This window comes from Bactrocera neohumeralis, chromosome 4 (assembly GCF_024586455.1).
Source record: "Bactrocera neohumeralis isolate Rockhampton chromosome 4, APGP_CSIRO_Bneo_wtdbg2-racon-allhic-juicebox.fasta_v2, whole genome shotgun sequence".
Classification (NCBI taxonomy): domain Eukaryota; kingdom Metazoa; phylum Arthropoda; class Insecta; order Diptera; family Tephritidae; genus Bactrocera; species Bactrocera neohumeralis.
In genome coordinates, this window is record NC_065921.1 from 23,090,886 (window position 1) to 23,115,304 (window position 24,419).

At 36.4% G+C, this 24,419-nt stretch overlaps 2 protein-coding genes across 4 annotated transcripts in view; both read left to right on the top strand.

Annotated features, from left to right (window-relative positions):
- The window catches only part of LOC126757507 (gamma-1-syntrophin), a 150,227-nt gene that overhangs the window by 18,409 nt on the left and 107,399 nt on the right, over window positions 1-24,419 (top strand). The window lies entirely within an intron of this gene.
- Window positions 18,441-20,300, top strand: LOC126754460 (uncharacterized). Its single transcript, XM_050466428.1, has one exon. It carries the CDS (start codon window positions 18,441-18,443, stop codon window positions 20,298-20,300), a length of 1,860 nt encoding a protein of 619 aa, XP_050322385.1.

A 24,419-nucleotide genomic window follows, 5' to 3' on the forward strand; every position in this document is an offset into this window, starting at 1 on the left:
AGTCCATTTTGCGCTTTAGGCATTTCATTCGCTCAACGTTTGAGTATTTTTATGCTTATTGGCGGCGGCTCAGCTGTTAAATTTTGTCGAAGAAAAGCTATAAAAAACATTAATTTTTGTTTTCACTTTCGATTTTTCGCATTCAAGCGTAGTCTTCTTGAGTGGCCGCTCATACCCTTTAGCTTTAAATGTACTTCAACTCTACGCTCGATTTCCCAACCTGCCTTGGTGTCCGCTTATGAGATGCCTGTATCCTTTTTCTTTAACATTCTTCAGCATTAGCGTTGTTCATTTTCATTCGTCAGTTAAATACGAGGGGTGCCTTGCTCAGTACTCGCTCGTAGCTGTACAAATGTACATACATACGTAAGTTTAGACACACAGCATCACAAAGCAGCAAATCGAGTTTGCAAATAAATGAAATTACTTTTCGGTCTAATGACCATCATCTGCTGATTTTATTATGTTTTTCTTACAGTAGTTTCCTTGCGTTAGATATCCTGTAATTTTGTTGTTGCTCATCTTGTACAAGTTTGTGTATTGTGAATTGTCAATTGTATTGGGTGAAAAATCTGTATACAAACATATGCAGTTTTTGATCATCATATGAAGTATAAAAAAATCCGAAATGAATTGATAACTACAGAGAATACATAATAAATATTTTAAATAAATTGGTGTAACTAACCTTTTCGGTGTTAGGTTGAAGAAATCTGTATCTAACTGGAAAAAATTTGCCAAAATTTGTTAACTTAACACATTAAGATTTCTCAGTTCCAGAATCGTTAAATATTTAATTTTACCCTGAGTGGGTTATATGGTATTAAATTTGTCATGAAGTTTGTAACACTCAGAAGAAAACGCTAGAGACGTATACATATAGAAAATTATCATCTGAGTCGATTTAGTTATGTCCCTCTGTATGCCTATCCGTATATACGAGTATGCGAACTTATCCCCAGTTGCACAAGTCTTTTTCTCCCCAAGACCCTAACCATTTGTCAAGCCTACGATATGAATAGAAGAGTTTGCCACGCAAACTGCAATTTCAGGAACTCAAGAAACTGAATGGAAAACTTTCTTTTTTGACAAGATACCTTCGTGCAATTTGACATAGATTATTATCCAGGATAATACTATAATCTTTGCATAAATTTTTCACCTCGCACCATTATAGCATATAGCCACCATACAAACTGAACAAAATCGATATAAAGATATTTTTATAACCTGTTATGCTATCCCCATCAGAGTTTCCATATTTTATCAAATTTATTCTTTGGTTGGAGTGATGCAAGTTAGCATTTTATGATAAATTTCATCTAGACGGTGCCTCTATGGAACTATTTCATACCAACAAGAGTAAAGGGAACTATTTTCATACCAACAAGAGTAAAGGGACTGAAATAAAACACTCAAATTTGGTCAAAATGAGTTCCTTATTATGTTTTTGCCATGCAGAAAGTTTCATATCATTTATGACTTGAACCAAACGTCGGCCAAATGGCCACTGCGGCTCCGTTTGTTTAACTTCGCTTGTGTTCGCCAATTTTCGATGACCAGGTGAAGCATTTCGGCTGGAATTTCTGCTATAGCATAGTGCGCTGAATGTTCTCCTCGAGCATTACTGTTTGATTGGCAAACCTTTGATTTAACATATCCCCCGAGAAAATACTCTAAAGGCGTTAAATAACAGGATCAGGAAACCTATTTAACTGGACCATTTCTCGAAATCAAAGAGTCGCCAAAATTTACAGGCATTGTGTCCAAAAAAATAGGAAAAAAATTAAACAAAGCATCAAACGGTCAACTTTTGGAGATGCAATTGCGTTCCCTGAACGACACGAGGATTTGACGCAATTCAAAAGCCACAATTTTTTTCGTTGCCGAACATAAACCTGGTAATCTGAGATCAGATGTTATACAAAATAATCCATTATTTTTACAACTTATGGCTTTAGTAATCTGTATCACGCCATGCGATCTTCTCAGAAAGGTTTTTGACTACTTGGCTCAGTTTTTTTGAGCACATAGCAGTGATAAAGTACTGTTTATGGTTCTGACACTATAACAGCCAACTACAAGCAATTTTGGTTTCCTCAATTATTTATGGAATAAAAGTTCATTCCCATATATTCATTTCACTAATCGAAACATCAAACGGAAACGATCGCCAACCAGGACTTATTTCGAACCTGTCCTACCACCAATTCAGCCAGTACTTGAGCACTATTTTTCTAGCAGTATATCGCCAGACCACACATTTCGATAATGACTCCTCAGAAGCCTGAGGAGCTTGGTTGGAAGATTATGCTGCATCCACTAATAATATGCGGACCTTTTTCTATGTATACGGAATGATTTTCCTGGTGCAAAATTCGCCTAAAAAAAGGTAGTGAAAATCGATTTCGCCACTTTTTTCGAATGAGTACAGAGTTTTTATGAAAATTGTTTTATGAAATAATTTCTTATTAGGTTAGGTTAGGCTAGGTTAATCTGGTAGGCCAATACGCCACGCATAGACCAGTTTTGGTCCTTTGCGATACCACATGGAGTTCAGCTGCTAGGTCCAAGAGGAGTAGTCATACTTGGGGATGCCTGCGCTTGACGCGAATTTTAACAGACTCTGCGGCCACACTCTCGACACCTCCTCCAGTGTATCCAGTGTAGAAGAACCCAGATGCTTGCAGCGTAGCCAATGCGGGACAACTGCACAAGAGATGCTCCATTTCATGATGCCCACCTCTAGACATTTTCTGCAGTCTTCTCGATCTGTAAGCCCCATCCTGCACGCGTGTGTCGCCACCAGTTAGTATTCCCATCATGTTCATACAGTCTGGCTTTGGCATCGTCCATTTTAAAGCCATCCGTATAGATGTTTAGAGTTTGCGTATTTTTCTATGTTGTCTTTGAACCTTCTTTCCCAGTTAAAAAGTGGGGTCATGTTATGCTATGCCCGATTTTGATGCACAATTTTCAGCGAAGAGGTCAATAAGTGGCAGGTTTAGTACCAGTTCAAGAGCCGCCATTGGAGTTTTTCTTAATAATGGGAGCTATGCACAATGCAGCGATCATCTGAACCATTTCCATTAGCTTCCGGTAGGTGGATTTCCGTTCGCCGGTCCACCATGCTACAGCTGCTGCGTACAGCAGAATTGGTCAAGCAATAGCCCTCAGGTTGTGCCGAACATCTGCCTATTTCTTATTACTAGATCTTATATTTCAATATCGCAGAAGTGTATAAATAAGCTTGATAGCATTATTTTCAATTATTCAATATACTTAAAGCATACCATATTATAAGCATATTTATAAATTATTTCATAATGCCCTTAGATATCAGGCTTAAGCATTAAGAAATATCTGACTATATCATTGCAAAAGTTATTACACCCAAGACTTTATCAGCTGATTTTTGCATAAATTGAGGTTCTGTCGTTTAGCGAGTTACTCCTCCACTCTTTTTTCCAAACCGCTTAACTTTAAAAAATGTTTTATTGAATTCGTAGCATAATAAAACGCTTTCTAAAGCACAACAATATTCTGAAAGATATTAAAATTCATGCTCTTAAATAAATTGTATATTACAATTGTCTATGATAGTGGTAAATTTTTACAAAATATTCTAAAAGCTGCGACAGTTATTTATTCAATAAGCTCGTATGCCATAATTTGTGGTCGCCTAACCGCCCACAGTGCCAAATGAAATTGTAGTATTATTAATATGTTGTTAATATTCTAGAAAAGTATGGAATTCGTGAGGCAATGTGCGACAGTGCCAACTATGCAAAAATGCGTTGCAATCTAAATAAATGCAAATATTTTGATTTATGCCAATAAAACGTGGCACAGAGCGGCATGACACCGAAATATATCTACAGCTAACAATTTATATAATAAAATATAGCATAGTTGCATAGTTTCATATGTATAAACGTATATAACTGCATAACTGTCCGTTTATTTTATTCAATTTTCGCGAATATTTGATTTAATACTGCTGGTATTTCAAAAATAGATAAATAACTAGTTTCAAATGCAACTGTCTATTTGTTTGTGCAAAATATTAGTACACACGAATAGCAAACTATAATTTGCCATCAATAGTCATGCGATTTTAGACTCAATAATAATACTACATTGTCTAACTCATGCAAATAGTATATTTGGCTTAGAGATCAGAGTTACTCGCATCGGCGAAAGTTCACATTTAATTAGAGTATTTACATTTCGATGCCATTTAATGGGCCCATAAATGTGAAATACAAGAGATTTGCCTATATTCCTATAGATATTACATAAATATACAATTGTATATTTATTGCTGATATTATGTGGAAATTCGAGAGTAGTCCGTGCAAATGCGCCTATAAATATGCAAAACAAGCAAAATGAGTAAGAGGAAAGCTTCAAAATTGAGTGTACATTTGAACATTTTCAAAAGAAAATAAATATTTCAATGAACGGTATTAACGGGTTAATTTTTAACTATAATGACGAGTCAATGGTTAACGTGTTAATTAGCAACATGTATTTAAATAAGTGAAAGCAGCAGGTCAATTCGTAGAAAAAGACTCATTAGTGAATTTCACGAAATTCATCAAATTAAAATTTAAAAAAAGATGTTTACTATAAGCTTGTGTTAGAAATCTAATAAAAGTCATACAATTTCATATTTTTCTTTTCATTTCGAAGCAAGAAATTTCAAATTCTAATCAAGGATTAAGCCAATCTAGAGCTGACAAAAATTGTATAACTTAGACAGTTGATTCCGGATGTAAGAAAAAAATAATCGAATGTTTCTTCTTCCGGTCTTTTATTGTGATTATTTCGTCCCTTTCAGATTTATTTCAGTGAATAATTAATTTTTTCACAATTCTCCCAATTCAATATTGTGTGTGAACGTAAATGTGAAATTCAAGCTAAAATACAGATAGTTTGAAAGACCTACACTGGCCTAACTCTTTCCGAAAAATTCGAAGTAACTAAATTCGACATAGCTGCACATTTCAAGTTAGTTCACAGATGTAATAGATATGTCAAAGATTTTCAAAATGCATTAGAAACACTGAAAAATTTATTTTCGGACTACGAACGCTGTCTCACGTGGGCTATTAACTCTTTTAAACGGGGACCCTACGGCATTATAACTGCACAGTTTCAGCACGCAACGAAGGTATCATGCAGTATCTACGCAAACTGCGTTAGATTGGGTCACATTTAGGCGGCTTGGATGCAGGTAAGGGGGTGTGCGTCCCAAAGATCGGTAAAAGCTCTCATATCACTATTAAGGACTTAAGGTCTATTATTTTTTTAGTATTAGGTTTTTCTGATTTCAGTTGAAAATCCATTAGGAGTACAATTCCAAGAGACGGGCTATTAAGCGCTCAGCATGCGTACTGCAAAAGCAGGTCAGTTGATATTGCCTTGCACGGCAGTGTTATGACAGGAGGGAGCCCTTATACACAAAGACTGTGCTATGGGTACTTTTCTCGTATGTACGGTCTGTGACACTTAATAGAGCTTTAAATATATTAGAGTTTGAACGGTTGTGGCGGAGTGGGGAAGGGCACGGGGACTTCGTGAAGTATGGAGGGGCACCTCACAAGGTGGGATCCGTTCCCTTTTACTCTGAATCCGAGTAGTGTACGGCCTTTTAAAGGAAGTTAAGGAACGAAGCTGCCAGGTAATTGCCTAAGCAGGCTGTGTTATTTTTTGGTAATATGAAAATTCCTGAAGAACATTTACGATTTAAGCCAAGGATATCTAAATATATGTAGCTACATTAGAAATGTAGTTTGCAGAGCTAGTTTTTCTTTGTAGAAGATACAAAATCTATGAGGTTACTCTCCCCTCGTTGGGGAGCTCTTTTCTTTAACCGGGGGACAGGGTGAAGTATTTGGAGTTTACTATTGATAAGAAGCTGTTATGGAAGCCAAACAACGAGGAGAGAGTGAGAAAAGTATCAGTATCTGGCTCTATGAAACCGCCTATAATATTCTGTGGGGTAGTTGTCTAGTGGAGGCCACTCGAAAAAAAACCATACAAACTATGTAAGCAGCTGCAGCGTGTTCAAATAAGTACCCTCATCCGCATCTCTGGTATATTAAGGACAACCCAAAGAATGGCAGAACCATCTTCTGGCAGTTCTTTCTCAGCTCACACACCTGCGAAGAATTTTTGGACGGGTCGTAGCCGTTGGAGAGGGGGTGAAGTGAGCTTTTTCACGGATGGATCGAAGTTAAGAGGAAAAGTAGGTGGTGCAGTCTTCTGTCGGGTGCTCTCCTTCAACTCTAGTTTCAGACTGCGAAACCACTGGACGGAGAGTAGCTGAGGTGACTGCCATCAAGATAGCGGTAGATGGACTTCTCCGAAATGTAGCTTCCTTTAGAGAGATGTGCATTCACTCCGATAGCTGAGCAGCTAAACTGGCTTCGAGCTCGTCGACCACGCGCTCACAGCTATTCAAAGAGTGCATGACTTCATTAGAAATAGCAACTAGTTTCTTCCATATTATACATGTATGGGTGCCTGGTCACAGCCTAATCACCGAAAAATGTATAACTGATGAGCTTGCTAGGGAGGCCACCCGCACCCCAATTTCATCTGATTGGAACAAAGTCAGTTTTCCGATGTCTGGTTGTATTCTGGCACTCAACCCTTTGATCTCCAGTGAGCTTAGCAAGCGCTTGTTATCAACCGTAACTTGTGCGACTAGCGATTTTGTCGGACGCTCTTTGCCAAAACTGTATGGAGGAAGGCGCGGTGGAATCATCTTGTCACTTCTTGCCCAGCTTTGGTCAGACTGAGACTGAAATATCTCGGTAGACATATCTTTAACGAACCTAGCGAAGTGGCTTAGATTGACCGAAACCGCCTTAATAAATTTGTGGTGAGCTCAAAACGCTTAGTTGATTTATGAGGATCTAGTGATCCACTTTGTAAAAGTTTTCGGGATCTATCGATTGCGGATCAACACGACGACCTAACCTGAACTAAATTTGGTATATATAAAGCTGTGATAAAAACAGTTCTTTTAATGAAAACCTTTTTGACAAGATATCTTCACGAAATGTGGCATCGATTATTGCACAAGAAAACGGTATAATAGCACATAGCTGCCATATAAACTAACCATTCAAAATTAAGATAAAATATCTTTTTGTATCATCATTTGCTTTAAAAAATTATAGTTTGAAGAGTATTGTAGCTTCGGTGTAATTCTTTCTTAGTTAAAAACTGATTAATTTTTATATTTTTTTAATGATGAGTATATTATAAAGAATACTTACACCTGATTTCCTTCTTCCTTTATAATTTGCAATAGTACTTTGAACGTGAAAAAATCTTCGCTCCTATCTTCACTTGCTGACATCTTACTTTACATTCTATTTGCAAACTTGAAAATCCAAAACTTCCGCGTAAATCTACCCTTATGTGTATGAATATGTCACTCATACGCCCCGCAATCCACATTAACAGAGCAATTGCATTAAACTACTTATACACATTTTCTCCACTCTCTCTACTTCATTGCCACAAGCTTGCCAAGCGATGTTAATTCAATTGATTTCGTGATTTATCGAAGCGGAGTTTATCCTGACACTGAAGCCGCATCGCAGTCAAACGTAATTAAATTTTTGTGTTGCACTTCAAATGCCAGTCCATACAACCGCATTCACCCACATTCACCCACATGTACGTGCACTCGCTGCATGCTAAGTGCTCGTCTTCAGTGCGGAATTCCGTAACTACCAACTATCGACAACTAAATACATAAGTTACAACAGCGACAACAACAACAAGAAACCAATGTTACCACAATTAACTAACATTTCGTGTAGCTAACTGAACTCAATGCCACAAACACACACAAGCACAAGCATACGCACTTGCAGCAAGCAGCAAGTGCCAGCAGTTATCAACAAGCAAACAACAAAACGGGCGCAAAGCATACGAATAACGGCGCTAAGCGCTTAAGCTGCGAGAGTGTATTTGTAAGCAGCGACTGTTATTATTTAATCTTGTGTTGCTCGTTGGTTTTCGCTGTGTTTTTAGCTAACTTCATTAAGTGGCAAGCAAAAATCTCCACAACGCTTACATAATTATTCACTTATGATTTAGAAAATCTATACAATTATACTTGATTTTGATTTAGGTGTGACAGCGTGCTTGCAATGATTTCATTATTTCATAAACTTAATCCATTTTGTATATTTTAGTTCACCAATGACTCTTGAGATTGCTCATTTACTGATATGTATTTGTTAAAACATACAAAAAGCGAAAAATATTGCACAATAATTGCAAAAAAAAAAAATGTTATGTTGATTGCCACAAATGTACAAAATGGTTTACAAACACTTTTATTATTACAATTATGTATATCAAGTGATACCCTCAATATCCTCATACGATGTTAATTTGTGTTCATACCTAGGACAATTATTGTTAGTATTTAACCAAATTTATTAAATATTTTTCTCTTCTGGTTCTATTTTTTTTTTTTTATCTAAGTATAGGAACAAAGTAATTCTCATAAAAAATTACACTGTAACTTGTGCTTCGGATACTAATGATCCGAGGAGAGTTGAAGAGGGAAGCGAGACGCATTTGCGAACAAAAAAAAAAGAGGCCGAAATGCGTAAATACGAAGAGCTTGACAAGCTGGCCGATAGGGGTAATGCCCGAAAATTCAAGGCTTCAATACCGGAGAGAACCAGAAGTGATCTGGAAACTGATGCGCAGAGCATAATAAAATTATTTAAGGAACACTTCTCCAGCCTGCTGGATGGCAATGAAATCATAACACCAGGAGATGGTAAACCCAACTCCCCAATCTATTAAGATAGAGCGAACGTTTCTTTGCCCGACCATAAAAAAGTTTGAAGAACAACAAAGCGGCGGGACCGATGGATTGCCGGCCGAACTATTCCACTACGGCGGCGAAGAACTGATAAGGAGCATGCATCAGCTTCTTAGTAGAATATGGTTTGACGAAAGCATACCCGACGATTGGAGTTAAGGTGTGCTTTGCCCAATCCACAAAAAAGAGAACCCAACAATTTGCGCCAAGTACCGTGGGATAAGCCTTCTCTACATCGCATATGAGGTTCTATCGAGTGTACTGTGTGAAAGCTTAAAGCAACCGTATCTAGTTATGTTGTGGGAAGTATCAGGAGTTAAGTTTTATAAAGACGGCAAATTCAATTTACAAAAAGAGCAAATTTTCTGTTTTCGTTATCAAAACAAAGCAACTAAGTCAGAACTCTTAGCAGACACTTTCCACAGATTTCTAAGCCGCAGAAATTTGGTCTTACTACAGAAAAACAACATTTCTCTAATCAAAACTGAATACTATAAATTCTAATGATTTTCATTGACTAATGACATTCTCTTCTAGCTGCAAATGTCGAATCCTTTATTCAAAATTTCTGAAGCATTAAAATTCTCATTTTGAAATTCCTTTCATTTCTCTCTCTCTCATTACATTGAATTTAGAATGGAAATTCAATTAGTTTATTATTTAATGCCTTTTAGCAATTCGTTGCGTTGCATTTAAACTTCGAAAGCGTAGAAAGAAAACGGTTACCTTGACTTGCCACTTGCCCAAATGCACTTGCAACATTAATGGCAGTTGCACTTAAATTGGTTAACATTTTTTACATATGCTCAATTAGTGGTAATTCGCGGCTGTAATTGACTGGCGGCAATCAAAGGTATATGCGAGCAAATTTACACTCCTACACCGTGCATACATGATGAAAGTATGCTTTAAGGGACGAAAGTGCTGATGTGAGTGTGTGTGAGGAGCGCTTTCGCATTTACGAAACTGTGAAAATAGCTTTTCACTTGATGGCGGGTTAAAAGCTTTATGTGGTCGCTGTGGTGTTACGAAATGTTGCTTTTAAAGTGAATATACATACAAATACATTTCATATATATGTATACGTATACACACTATTACAGTAAATATATTTTTTTTGTTTTTGGTGGAGAAAGGCACTTAAATACGCAATGAGCTTTCAAGTCGCGCTTGAGTTAATTAATGCATTGCAGACGTAATGTAGCAAAGGAAGAAATAGTGTAATTAATTTAAAATGAGCTTTGGCAGCTTGAAATATTTAATTAAGAAATTAAAAAAAAAAAACAAAATCAGAAAATATTTTTCGTCTAATAAAAGTACCTACCAATCTGGTACGTTGATGGAAAAATAAGTGAATAAAATCTCCCATGACCCAGATATTTAAAAATAAAAATTTTAAATAGTTTTGAGGTGATGCGAGGGTTGCCTTGTATATTTCGGGCTTTGAAAACCACAAGCAAATATTAATCATCGAAAATCGCTGTATTGTTTTTCAAATATTCTTCAGTAAAATCTATACACTTTTCATAAGTTTGAACCAATTATCGAAGCACTCTGATTGAGGTGTCTCCAAAGCATGCGTACTGAACATATCAAACGCCATTACAGTTGTCGAAAAACGTTGAACTCTTAGTTTATTTTTTAAGAATGGCAATAAAAAGAAGTGATTCACTGCCAAGTCAGGTCTATATGGCAGATGACTTAGCAAATCGATGTTTTGGTTGCTCAAAAATGCAGTTGTTTTAGTCGATGTGTGAGAGCTCGCATAGTGAAGAGTGATCTTCGGTGGTTGGGTGTCCTGAATTCTTGAAAGACAACTAGCAAACAATTGTTGTGTACCTCTCAGAATTTGTTCTAGTGGTATGGTTGTAACATGCTTGGAATTGCTTCCTGCGAGGATTCGGTTAATCTGTCGACTGTTTTTTTACTTTCGGCGTAATTCGCGTAAATCTACGTTTCATCACCGTATTTCGAAACCCCGCTATCATACTTTTTTACACTTCTCTTGACCTATCGACAGGAGGGATTTGAACGGTTGACAACTTTTGTGGAATATAACGTGCACAAAGTTTTTTTTACGATCAAATAATGGTGCAATATTTAATGAATGCTAGTCTTACTAATGCCTATAGTTGTGTCAAACTCATGATAGGCCACTAAATGATATATCAGTTTGCGGACAACATCATTAGTTTCCGGATCAACGGATTTTGGACGACCGACCTTCACAAATTCCGACTTGGATGACCATCGCTAAACACTGGTCCTTAATGATGCTTTATCACCTAAAATTGAATTAAGTGCATCGATACACTATTGCCATGGCGAAAGTTGTAAAAAATAATCCCTCGAAAATATTTGCAATTCAATTCCATTTTTTGTCGTAGATGAATTTTTAAGTTACTGTAAAAATGCCAAATTTTACGATAAGGTTTTGCAATGCCAGATAACAATACTAGGCTTGCCAAATCTCGAAATATATGTAAAAGGCAACCAACGTATTAAAAGTTCAAAGTTTAAAATCATTCATTAGGTTTTTATCGAAAAAATTTGTTAAATGCCCTCCCAGACTAGAAGTTTTTACTGATTGAAAAAATTAAATCAGCCAAAAAGGCTTTTTAAGGGACATACCAGCATTCGTGCGCAAAGAGCGTTGGTAACAAAACTGATCAAAGAAAATGCTTTCCATTCCGAGCCACCAAAAATTATTTATACTTTGATTTGAAGCAAAATCAGTGATGTGAAAATTCAGCAAAGGCTGTCACGAGTCATCACTTGTCCGAAGGCTTTTGTCATCGAATTTAACTCGACATTCCAGGCAGATATTCCAGACAACATTCCAGAAAGAGTTACATATTCTTCGCTACAATGATAATTCGGAGCGTTGTGAAGCTTTACAAATTCCAGGCGTTTTTCGGCAACCTTGGCTTCACCTGGTTTTAGAAGTTCATACTTAGTACAAAATACCCTTCAGATCGTTAACACTCAGTTTTGTCTTTGATTTGACTGTATTTCCTGTTTTCATATATGATTTTATGTATTTAGGTTTTTCCATAATAAATCCATTTTTGATCAACAATCATAAACCGATGCAAAAACGACTTCATTTTGCGTTAGCGTTCAAGCAGAATTTCTGAAATTTAAAATGGTCTTTCAATACATATGTCATCTTAATTGTCTTGCTCTTAAATGCATCCTTGCTTTTAAACATTTTGAAATTGCTGCTTGAGTCACTCCCATAGGATGTTCTTGTGTTTGGCGATGATCTTCATCGCATAATGCTTCCAGTTCCTCATTTTCAAACTTTTTTTTCATTATCCAGAAAAATTCATAGGTAATAATAACTGTAGAATTCACAACGTTCGCAATAATGTTTTGTTGAAACTGTGTTGTCGTTGTTTATTACCATTATTGTACCTTTTATCTTAATAAAAATATCAGAATATCTAACTTACTTACTTACGTGCTTTATTATGACCAACTTTCATCAAATACAACTACAAAGCTGGCACCAAACTATTAAATTAACCTCAGAAGCACTTGGTTACTCCTCTCACTGTATGGTTGTTCTTTCTTATTTATCTAACTTCATACTAACTTTTATACTAGACGGTCGAAATTGCAGCAAAGCAGAAAGTTGTCATAATACTTGACTGACATTCCGAAGTTGTTTTCGTTATTATGCAGAAGAATTCGTGTTTTGACAGCTTTCATCTGCGACAATCAGCGACCTGTGAAGTTCCAGCTTGTAGGGAGAGCAAAATGCCATAGGAAAGGCACGATTCCGACTTCTTATATACTCATTTACTTCCTACTGAATATTTGGGTGCTTAATTACATTATTTGGGCATGAAAATAGGAAGACAAATCTAAGATGACATATTTTCGTGCGAAAACTTTCTTTGGCATATTTACACTAATATGTATTATTAACTATACATAATCTACTGTTATTAATGATTTAATTAACGTTTATACTCATATAGTACATATATGTTATATAAATATGTATATTAGGGTGTGTCATTCTGAGGCAACCTTTTTTTCAACTGAAAAACAGGCTCAAAATTTTCGAAATGTGTAAAAAAAAGTCACTTAAAAGATGATCTCTTAATATTAATATTAAGAGGTGCCTATTTCAAATTTTCTGTTTTCCATATAAATAACATGGAAAAAAAAATCATTTTTTTGTGGTGGTTATTGCGCGGAGGTTATTATATGCGCACGCGATGGCTACCAGTAGGGATGGTAAACTCGATTCCGATTCTACTCGAGAATCGAGTTTTCTCGTAAAATAATCGATTTTTCAAATGTCAAGAATCGATTCTTAATCGACTTCGACTACTGAATGGAAGTTGGCATTGAACTAGGTTGTCTAGGTTTTTCACAATACTCGAAAACATTTTCAAGAATTTTTGCGATTTGAAGCTGGTATTGAGGTCATGATGGGCGTAAACATAAATTCACAGCAGAATTGCAAATAATACATTAAAAAAGCAATTCAATTAACACTTAAATTAACAATTAAACAATTAAATTATTTTTTTTTGTAATCTCAAAAATGTTTATCAAACATTATTTTATATGTTTTAATTCCAAATACCGGATTGAAAAAAAACTAATCGCAAATACGGGATTAACAAAAAGTATTTTTAATTTTAAAAATTAAAAAAAAAAAAAAATATTAAAAAAAAATATTTGTAATTTTAAAAATTTTTTCTAATTTTTTCACAAAAGCGTTGTGCAAAGCAAAATAATTCTAAACATATTATTAATATGTAAAGTTTTTAGAATTTTATTTTTTTTACGTTGAGTACTTTGCGTCCTACCACTATTAAATAAAACTCCCACAGAGCCATCAACTTCAATACCTTACTGCACTGGTTGGAAAAGTTACACTTTCAAACAATTTATATTTTTTTATACCGACTTTGGGATTAAAACTAAATTTCCAATTTTTACTATTAAATTAAGAAATGCATATTTCATTTTTTTATTCTGCACATTTGGGAAATCAGAACTATAAATTGAAAATATGTATCGGGCATGCGATTTTTTTATTGCGGAGGCTTTGGACTAAAAAATTGTATTCTCAAATCGAAAATTTAATGACAAATTTACATACTCCATATCAAAATAAAACTAATAATTTAAAACTATTCCCAACATCCGCAAATAGGAACTAAAAATCTAAATTGTAAACCAAAATTTTTTAAGCAAAAATGCGCTGCCCTGATGTATTACATAACTTATTGGAAAATGTAACTTTTAACATTTTTTGCTTTGGAATTTCCATTAAAAAAAATACTGAGTGCAATGGTGATAATTAGTTCTAATGTAAAGTGCTAAACAAAATTAATTGCATTTCATTGAGTTTGCCCTGCATCAAGTGCACGCTATAGAGGCGAAAAACCAATTTCTACCAACCACTACCAATAAATTACTTTAGCCAACGTGCCGTGTGCCTTTATTTAACTATTTATTCATTATTTACTATATACTTCAATGATTTCGCATTGACAAAGTCTTAGTTTAAATAAACTATAGGGCTTATATTCGCGTTTTTTCAAAACGAAATTCTTAAAAAAAAGTGACCACTTCTCAGGCTTCGCCAATGTCCACAGTGCTGTCCAATTAACTGAGCATTTTCTGCGCATAAATCAATTACTTTTCAAGCGGCGCCATTGAAAGGTCCGCAAAGCTGTAAACTACGACACCGCGTTCAAAAGGACACTACCCAACACTACCGCGCACCGCTCACTATTTACCCACTCACTTCCCTAACAAAGCGCGCTGTTTCCTCTCAATGTTGCAGCTTGGTCAAGCAAAGTTGGTGCGAAAAGCGTAAGCGCGTAAAAATTTAAAGGAGGCAAAAGAATAAATACGCTAAACAAATGGAATAAAAGCACAAAGTAAAATACAGCAATTTATCGCTAACAGCGCAAAATTGTCGCAGCAATTCACGCAATTGTTGCGACGCGTCGCGCACAGAACGGACACGGCCCGCCATTGGCGACAGCGCCATTAATACTCGTAAACGCAATGAAAAGCGGCAAATGAATTAAAACTACTGAAAGCCCAGAAAATAGGGAAGTGCGAAAAGTTGAACGTTCAAGAAAAAGGCAACAACAACAGCATCTTCTCTTTTCCTTTTTTTCTTCGCTTTTTGTTCCTTTATGCTACAAAGCTTTGCTTCCTTTTCGTTTTTACAGTTTGATCAGTTCGTTTTTTACAAAATTGCAGCAAGTTGATTGCAAGAATTTGCCACAGTCTTCTCCTGCTGGCCGTGCTGCATCCATAATAAGGCAACAAAGTGACACTTTCGGTCTGCAAATGCACAACTAACGGTGATACGCTTATTTATTGCATTATTTCTTTACTTTTAATCAGCAACTACTCAAAGACTGGCATTACAATAGCCAAAGGCTGAATCTATTTCCTGTTCTGTTCTAATTTTCTTTAGGCATTCATTTTGTTATATTGTAAACCTTTCTTTGAGTTACCAGATGCATACATATATACAACTGACGTACAAGTAAATTTATAAACGAATCAAATTATGAATGTTTTACTTATAACTCTAAGTAAAAGCCTTTCAAAACGCCTAATTAGAGAACGGCAGAAACTATGTGATTTTTTGCTTTATTCAGTAATTCCACTAGGACGTAGATTAAACAAATTAAGGCATTTGTGTGTATGTGACGTATTACAGAGAGCAATTTTTATTATAAGCTCTGAAGTACTACGTTAAACATGGTTTAAGAGTGTACAGCAGATACATAGACGCAGACGTTCAAAAATTGCTGCAAAAATATCTGAGAGAAATTTTATGAATCTTCGATTTTAGAATCGTTTGCTCTTTATCGGCATATACCCCAAAATTTGGAATATATCTCTATAATTGGAAATAATCATTTCTTTGCTTTACGAGGAAGAATTTGAATAATATTGAAACCAATTGGTTACGTCGAAACCAATCTCTGACGAATGAGGTCACGTTAGAATATATTAAGTGTTTTCAACCATTCGGACGACATAACTTCTCCAGCATAGCCGCTGTCTCTTTATTCTCTAAACTATGTCAATGTCGTCGTATATCTCTTGTCATGGTCCATGCCTCTGCACCATACAGCGGGGATGATGAGTGACTTGTGGTCTTTGTTCGTCGAGAAAGAACTTTATTTCTCAATTGCCTCCTCAATCTGAAGTAGCATCTTTTTACAAAAGTTATTCTGCGTTGGATTTCGAGGCTGATATTGTTGTTGGTGTTAATACTGATTCCAAGATAGACGAAATTATTTATGACTTCGAAGTTATGACTGTAAATACCTGGGAACAAAGTCGCGACGACGGTTTGTTTGATGTCGGCAGATATTTCGTCTTGCCCTCGTTCAAAACTACACCTATTTTCATCGGTTCTTTATCCAACATTAGCGTACGCCGGCAGTTGTACACTCTTGTAGAAGATCGTACCTTCCCTATTTAGCTTTGCAGCAGATTGAAGAAGTCGCACGAAAGGAAGTCGCCTTGTCCGAAACCTCATTTGTTATCGAATGGCTCGGGGAGGTATTCCCGTTCCTGACGAGTCTTTTGATATTGCTCAACGTTAGTTTGCACAGACTTATTAGTTCAGGCATGCCAATATAAAAGTAACTTCTATACGTGCAGCCAAAAGTAGCTTTAATATCGACGAAAATGTGATGTGGGTCAATTCTCTTTTCACGGGTCTTTTACAAGATTTGGCGCATGATGAATATCTGGTCAGTTGTTGATTTTCTAGGCCTAAAGCCGATGCTGAATAGGCTTATCCCACGATAGTTGGCGCAGATTGTAGGGTCTCCCTTTTTGTGGATTGGATAGAGCACAATTAAATTCCAATCGTCTGGCAATCTTTCATCCTACCATTTTCCACAAAAAAGCTGATACATGCTCCTAGTCAATTCTTCGCCGCCGTATTTGAATAGCTTGGCCGGCATTTCATCGCCCCGCCGCTTTGTCATTCTTCCGACGGGTAATTACTGTTCTAACTTCTTCATGGTCCGGCAGTTGAGTGTCTGTTCCAGCGTCATCGATGGGTTCATCGGGTTCAACATCTCCTGGCGTTATGCTTTCACTGCCATTCAGCGGGGTGGAGAAGTATTTCCTCCATAATTTCAGTTCAGAGACCAGGGTATAACATATTCAATTTCCAATAAGTATGTAACGTCCCAAAGGCAGCGACAGAGACCCCATATGTGACGAGCTGAGTTTATTTAGCCATGTCTATTTGCATCTGTCTATATATACGCAAACTTTCCTTCAGATTTTGATATATCACTATGAAATTTTGCTCAATTGTCGGAACCGTCGATATCGAACCAATCTAGCGTATAGCATACCATACAAAAACTCTTGGTATTCGACTAATCAACTATCCAGATTAACGCCTGGGGCATTATTCGGATTGCAGTATCCAGAGAATCGTAAATCGTCCACTATTTGATTAATCTTTCGTTGTCGACTATAGGATTAGTTCGTACCCGGAAATTGTAAATAAAATGCAAAATATTTATTTAGTCATGAGTATTTATTTTGTCGCCTTTAAAGTAATCCCTACCAGATATAACACACTTATGCCAACGATTTTTCCAGTCCTCGAAACACTTTTCATAAGCACCTTTTGGAATGACTGCAGGCGCTTTCCGCGAGTTTTCTTTCTTCGATTGTTATTGAAATGTTTGCATGAAAAACTTATAAACCTTTGTTTCATCGTCAGTTTTAATGCTCTCTATGAATGTGTGATCGGAATTCCCACGATCAAGCATACCCAAAGAAAAAAATTCAGCTTTATCGGGAAGATTCGAACCTAAAATATTCACCAAAATCATTCGAACGAACCAGCAAGAGATTTCAAGCTCTCTTGTCATCTCTAAAACACTTATCTGGAGATTTTCAAGCACCACATCCTTCAAATTTTTAATATTTTCATCATCAGTTGAATGAGGAATTTTTTCGACGATCTCCCGACCGTCTTTGAAAACTTTGTACCACTCATAGGCTTGTGTTTTTGATAAAACCGAATCACCGTAAGCCTTTCCGCAATGATTCCGCACATGAAATTCGGTTGCAAATACAAAATTTAAGACAAATTCTTTGTTCGATAAATTCGATTCTGTAAACAAACTGGTTGACAGATCATGCTCATATTTAGCATAGTAATTAAGGACAGCCTTACCAACATAGAAAAAAAAAGAAATTTTTTTGAAATGTTTTTTACTCGGGGAATTTATTTACAAATTCTGTGTGCTTTTTTGTTACAATGTATATACAGGCACATTTGCAAAAGTCTATAATGAAATTATTTTAACAAACAAAAAATATTTCTAAATACCTGTACGTTATTTTCGCATAGAAAACATGAAAAAGGACTTGTCAAACAACGAAAACAACAACACAAAATGTTTATGAAACTAATTTCAATGCAAATATTTGCACGCAATGGGTCAAAACATGCGTCAAATGTCCACTTAAATGGGGTTAATAGTGTCCAAACAGTTTAGTTAAACGGTTAAATAGTGCAGTTGCAACTTCCAGCATGCTAAGTGGACAGCTTACGAAGCATTTATTATGTGTTATAATATTATTGGCCATTCGAAGGACTTTAGTCATAGCGAGTGCACTACCTAAAAGTACGGGCTTTAATGAAAACCTCGCAAAAGATTTGCTAAAACTGCTCGAAAACGTGCGCGAGGAACGCGATTATAATACCGTAGCACTTTGCAAGACACGAGCACAAGATTGTATTTTTGAGCAACTTCTTCCAGAGCTGTCATTACCGGTGGTGGTGATGAATAAACGGTTGACATATAAATACAAATCAACATTTTCAAAAGAATTAGTCATTGTACTGTGTCTCGAGCATGAAAATATAGGCGTAGCGTTCGAGGAAATCAATGTGTTTCATGGCTTAAAGCAAACTCGCATCGTTGCCTATGCGGCACATGCGACAAATTTACAGCTAATAGAAGAAATCTGCAGCAAAGCCATGGCTAAAGATATTTACAATGTATTAATAATACAAAACGATTTTGCTGAGAGTAAGAAATTTTATACTTGCAATAAGTTTCCGCTTGATGCGCCACGCTATAAAGAGAGGATTCTAGCTGCTGGCTTTAATAGCGCGATCTTTGAACATCAGTTTCGCGATATGCATGGCACGAAGATGCTGACGTACCCCGATCAGCTGGAACCACGCACGATGCTTTACTATAAAGCGGATGGCAAGCTGGAAATGGAGGGTTACGTCGGCAGATTGGTGAGAATATTTGCAAGCAAACTAAATGCAACGCTGGCGATTGAACATCCCTTTGAAATAGGTAAAACTACGTACTTCGGTGAATTATTGAAGTTGGCGCTGAACAGCACTGTTGACATTGCTGCGGGTTTGACTTTTCCAATGTCTATAGCAGACCAGGAAGAGATGTCCTATCCAGTGCATCACTTGGATTATTGTTATATGGTGCCGTTACCCGAAAATGTGCCAATTAATGAGCTATTCGTTGGCATCGTGCGTTTACCAACACTGTTTTGTATCTTCGTTTTTACTGTGATTTTCGCCGCTTTGCTTACACATCTCAATCCGCACATGAAAATCAATTTTATTAATCTCTTTTTGAATGATAAAAGTATACGCGGCATTTTGGCGCAATCCTTCGTGCCGGTATTGAAACCTAATCTAAAAGTGAAACTTATCATATTCTTACTTTGCTATATGAGCATCATCACTAATACGACATATCAGGCTTATCTGCAATCCTATCTAACGCAACCGCCTCTAAAACCGATGTATGGCACTTACGACGACATGGAAGCTGCTGGTCTCAAGGTATTGATATCTGCCAAGGAAAAATTTATATTAGATATGAACAGCAGCGTACAGGAGCACCCTGGCCTCTTTGAAATCATGGATGACCACAACACATGGTTGAAGCATCGTTCTTCGATGAACATGAAGTATGTGTATCCCGTATCAAATGCCCGTTGGGAGGTCTTCGAGTTTCATCAAAGTCTCTTCCATCGCCCAATATTCTATTTCAATGCCGATCTTTGTTTCTTTAAAAGTTCCATAATTTCTTTACCGACGCGCCCAGATCTACCTTATCGTGATTTGTTAAATGACGTCATATTACGTCTACATTCGTCGGGCATTATAAAAGAGTGGATATCATTGAACTTCTTTGTTTTGGCCAAATTGAAGTTGGTGGTATTCGAGGATTTAAGTAAGCCACTAGATTCTGGAAGACCCTTAGTTTTAGACGATTTCTTCTGGATATGCATTCAATACTTTGGCTGCTTGACTTTGGCACTAATCGCTTTTGTTGGAGAAGTCTTGTATTACCGTTGGCAGTATCCGAAACGTGTGGGGCAGGCCACGCAATTAGAATTCTGTAATTAATCTCAAAAATATGTTCAGCAAAAGTTATATTTAAAAAAGTTCTTGTTGATGGATCATCTGTGAACTTGTGGTGTTTTAGCTTCAAAATAAATATACATAATATGTAACTGTTAAGTTGGTGAATCTTCTTTTTTTTGTACTGATACAGACTTCTAAATATTATTTAAATCATTTACAAATATTTGACAAATGTCTACTAATTCTAAAAATTTTCTTCTTGAAGATTGTATCGGTTGATCTACATATGTACATAGTACTTAAGAAAATGTGAATTTCTATTATTTTGCACAGTTCGAGTCCGCCCGTTCCGGAGTTGATCTTATTTCAAACTAATTTATCTTCATAATAAGCTTTGTAGTGTCAACTTGATCTTCCATGGATCCTAGAAGAAATTTCCCACGAGATAGAGCAGTTGATGATGTAGAACCTTTCTTGTGACATCACTACCTAATAGTGTCGATTATACTATATTAACCATAGCTGCACGACGTTTGGGCTATGAAGTTTATTACTAAATCCTTAGTGTTAAAATCACTAGGCACTAGGTTTTAAAACTAAATTAACAAACTTATTATAACCTGAATGTGCCCGCTCCGATAGTGACAATGGCCTGGTACAACTACGTGTTAACTTATCATTGGATTATAGATCTTGCTTCAATATAGCATAATGTCGTCTGAGCAGAAGAGTGTAAACTCAAGGGTGCGAGCAAAAAAAGCATAAAGAAGGTTATAACTTCTCTGAAAATTGTATAATTCCAAACGGTAGTGGACAATTTCATACCCCAATCTGCCATCAGCTATTCATCTCAAAGAACCAGTTGGGTTTTGTACCAATATCAAAGGTTTGTTGGACATATTATTCAAAAATAAATTTTGCTTCCCAATGGCGGTTTACACACTTCCATTACTCTCAGTCACTCAGCACATCTCAACGAAACCTTTAAGAACTTTGAATTATAATTAAATTACAAATTAAAACATGAAGACCACGGTTGACAAGTGGGCTGTGATTTAAGAAAATTAGGCATATCCCTCTGATAACAAGCAGGCTTTACCAAATTCCTTTGCTCTATGTGTTTTTGGGATATTAGAGACCAAGCAAATTACTGAACCAAAAAGTGTTGGCCTCTTAGGAGCTAAAAGTTGGCGAACGTCGTACATGAAACTTTGGTGTCTCCTCAAAAAGTTCATATACCACCCCTTTCCATAAAGCTGGGATTGTTGAAATAATTTGAAATGTCACAGACTAGGGATAGAAATTGATTCATATACTTAGTATTAAAATTTCAAGGTCTGTCGAACATAGAATTGAAGGAGCCAAATATTCGACGCCTGAAGGAAGATCCATAGTTCATCACAACGACGGATACTCAAAGAGAATTGTGGATTGCCAATAAAGAAGTCAAACAGAAATTTTCAGACAACTGTCTTTGTAATTAAGTGAAACTACGAACAAATCGTCAAAAGAATTTTAAAAACATTTCAAGGTTACTTAATCGGTCTAAAATTACATTTTCTTCATTCCCACCCAAAGTAGTCGATACTTTCAAGAAAATTTAGGAGATGTGAGTGAAAAGCAAAGTAGATGATTTCACCAAGATATTAAGATATACCATAATAAAACACATTTTTTTGGCAAAATTCGCTTTTTTATTCAAGATAGTTCCCTTCAAAGATTTTTATATTGATTATAGCGACCCTCCAAATTTTCGATACCATATTTGTAGTCCGATTTGTCAAAATAAGTCTTAGTTTCGACGATCACCAATTCATTCGACAAAAATTTCTTCCCAGACAGCATTCTTTTGAGATCTGAGAAAATAGTCGCTGGGGTCAGAACTGGAGAAAAATATAGATGTGGAGGGCATTCGAAGCAATAACCTTCTCATACCCAAATATTCGTGAATGATATGACATGCACTTCCAGTTGATATCTTTATATTATTACATGAATTTAGTTCTAGTGAAGTCGGGTATGTTGATCTGGTAAAAATAATTTATGAAATACATAATGGTTTCCTCTGTACTTTGGGCAAAGTTTGATTTCTTGAAAATGCTTGTCGGGCCCAACCTCCCAAAAGGAAAACATCAATATTATTATTTTATGACATGAAATAATGCCTTCATACCTCGGTTACTTGTTTACTCCCCGCTGATGCAATTGTCGTTAGTAGAACAAAACTATGCAACTTTACGATCCAGTAAAAATTTTAGGAGAATATCGACAATAAAAACCTTTGTACTAATTTTAACGAATGTGTATAAAAACATAAGGATATGGTTCTACTTTTAATTTCATGTTGCTCACACACTTGCATCCCTCTATGGTACATATACATATGTTTGAGTTTAGCATATTGCACTTGCAACATTTCGCGGTAATTTTCGCATGCGTGAAAATGGTATACATTTTAATCTGCTGTGAAAATGCGTGTAATTTTGCGCCAGTCACGAATTGCTAAACTGCAAACAACAACAACAAACAGTCACAATTATAAGTACTGCACGTTGCATATTGCCTGCTACTGCAAATGAAATGTGGTCAGCGGCAGAAGTGCCGACGGCAGGCGAATGTGAGTGCCACGCATTGCGGCAACAAAAACTGTAACGGTAGCAGTAGTAGTACCAAAAGGAGCGTTCCAAAGTAAACAGGACTTTTTGAATCTAGCGTCCCCTGGTGGCGCCATCTGTATGTCGACTGGTGCGTTAGAATCTGCTATCTTTATCGATTGTCCAGTGAGAATTTCATGACATTTCATTGATTGGAAGTGAAGTTATTGCATTTTAAGTCTCAGTATGTTTGTGTTAACGGTGCGAAAATGAGCTTCGAACAAAGAGCCAACATTAAATTTTGTTTTAAAATTGGTAAAACTTTTACCGAAACGTTTCAATTGATGAAACAAGTTTATGGCGATGATTGCCTATCCAATTGCAGAGTGCACGAGTGGTTTCAACGTTTTCAAATCAGCCGAAATCATCATTGAAATTCATGGAATTCTTAAAAAATCAGCCGAAATCGTTATGGAAATTCATGGAAATGGAATTGGACAGCTCTAAAACATAGATTTATCGCATTTTGACTGAACATTTGGGCTTACGAAAGGTGTGTGCACGGTTTGTTCCGCACAAATTGACTGACGACAAAATTTGCTTAGAATCCAACATTCGAAGGCCATCATTAAACAGGTCAGAAAGGAAAAAAACTTTCTTTACAATATAGTGACTGGTGATGAGGCGTGGTGTTTCCAATATGATCCCGAAACGAAACGTCAGAGTGCTGAATGGAAGGCACCGGACGAGTCGAAACCCAAAAAATCGCGCATGGAGAAGTCAAAGGTGAAGACATTGCTGATTTGTTTTTATGATTCCAAGCTTATTGTTCACAAAGAATTTGTTCCACCGGCCAAAACGTTAATACGGTATTCTACCTTGGAGTTTTGAAACGTTCGGTGCGCCGTATTCGACGTGTTCGTCCCGAATATCGCGAAGATGAAAGTTTGCATTTGTTGCACGATAATGCGCCGTCTCATCGATCGACGCTTGCGACCGATTATTTGACCAAAAAATCACATTTTAAACATTAACCACTCCCCGTGTTCACTTGATATAGCACCGTGCGACTTCTTCTTTTTCGGAAAAATGCATTTGCCCATGAAAGGAGAGCGTTATGCAGACGTAGAGTCCATTCAAAAGGCTTGCACCAGCATACTGGCGACCATACCGGCCAACGAGCTAAAACACTCGTTCGACATGCTTTTGGACCGTGCAAAAAGCTGTATTGAAGTAGAAGGAGACTATTTTGAATAAAATAAATTGAAAAAAACATTTGTTCTGTTTTTTTTTTTAAATCCTGTTTACTTTGGAACGCACCTTGTAACAATATTGTCGAGAATAGCGTACAAATAGGCAGTGCAAAAACAGTTATTGTCAACAATTTTAATTTTCATCGCGAAATGATTCTGTGTATTCTGTGTCTGAATGGAGAGGATCAAAATGGGTTCACACACGCGTAAATACGTGCGCACACGTAACATATATTTCTTTATTTATATGAGCCGTTATATACGTACACAGTGTTGCCGTTTATGTCGGTTGCAACATACGGTTGGGCTACTGG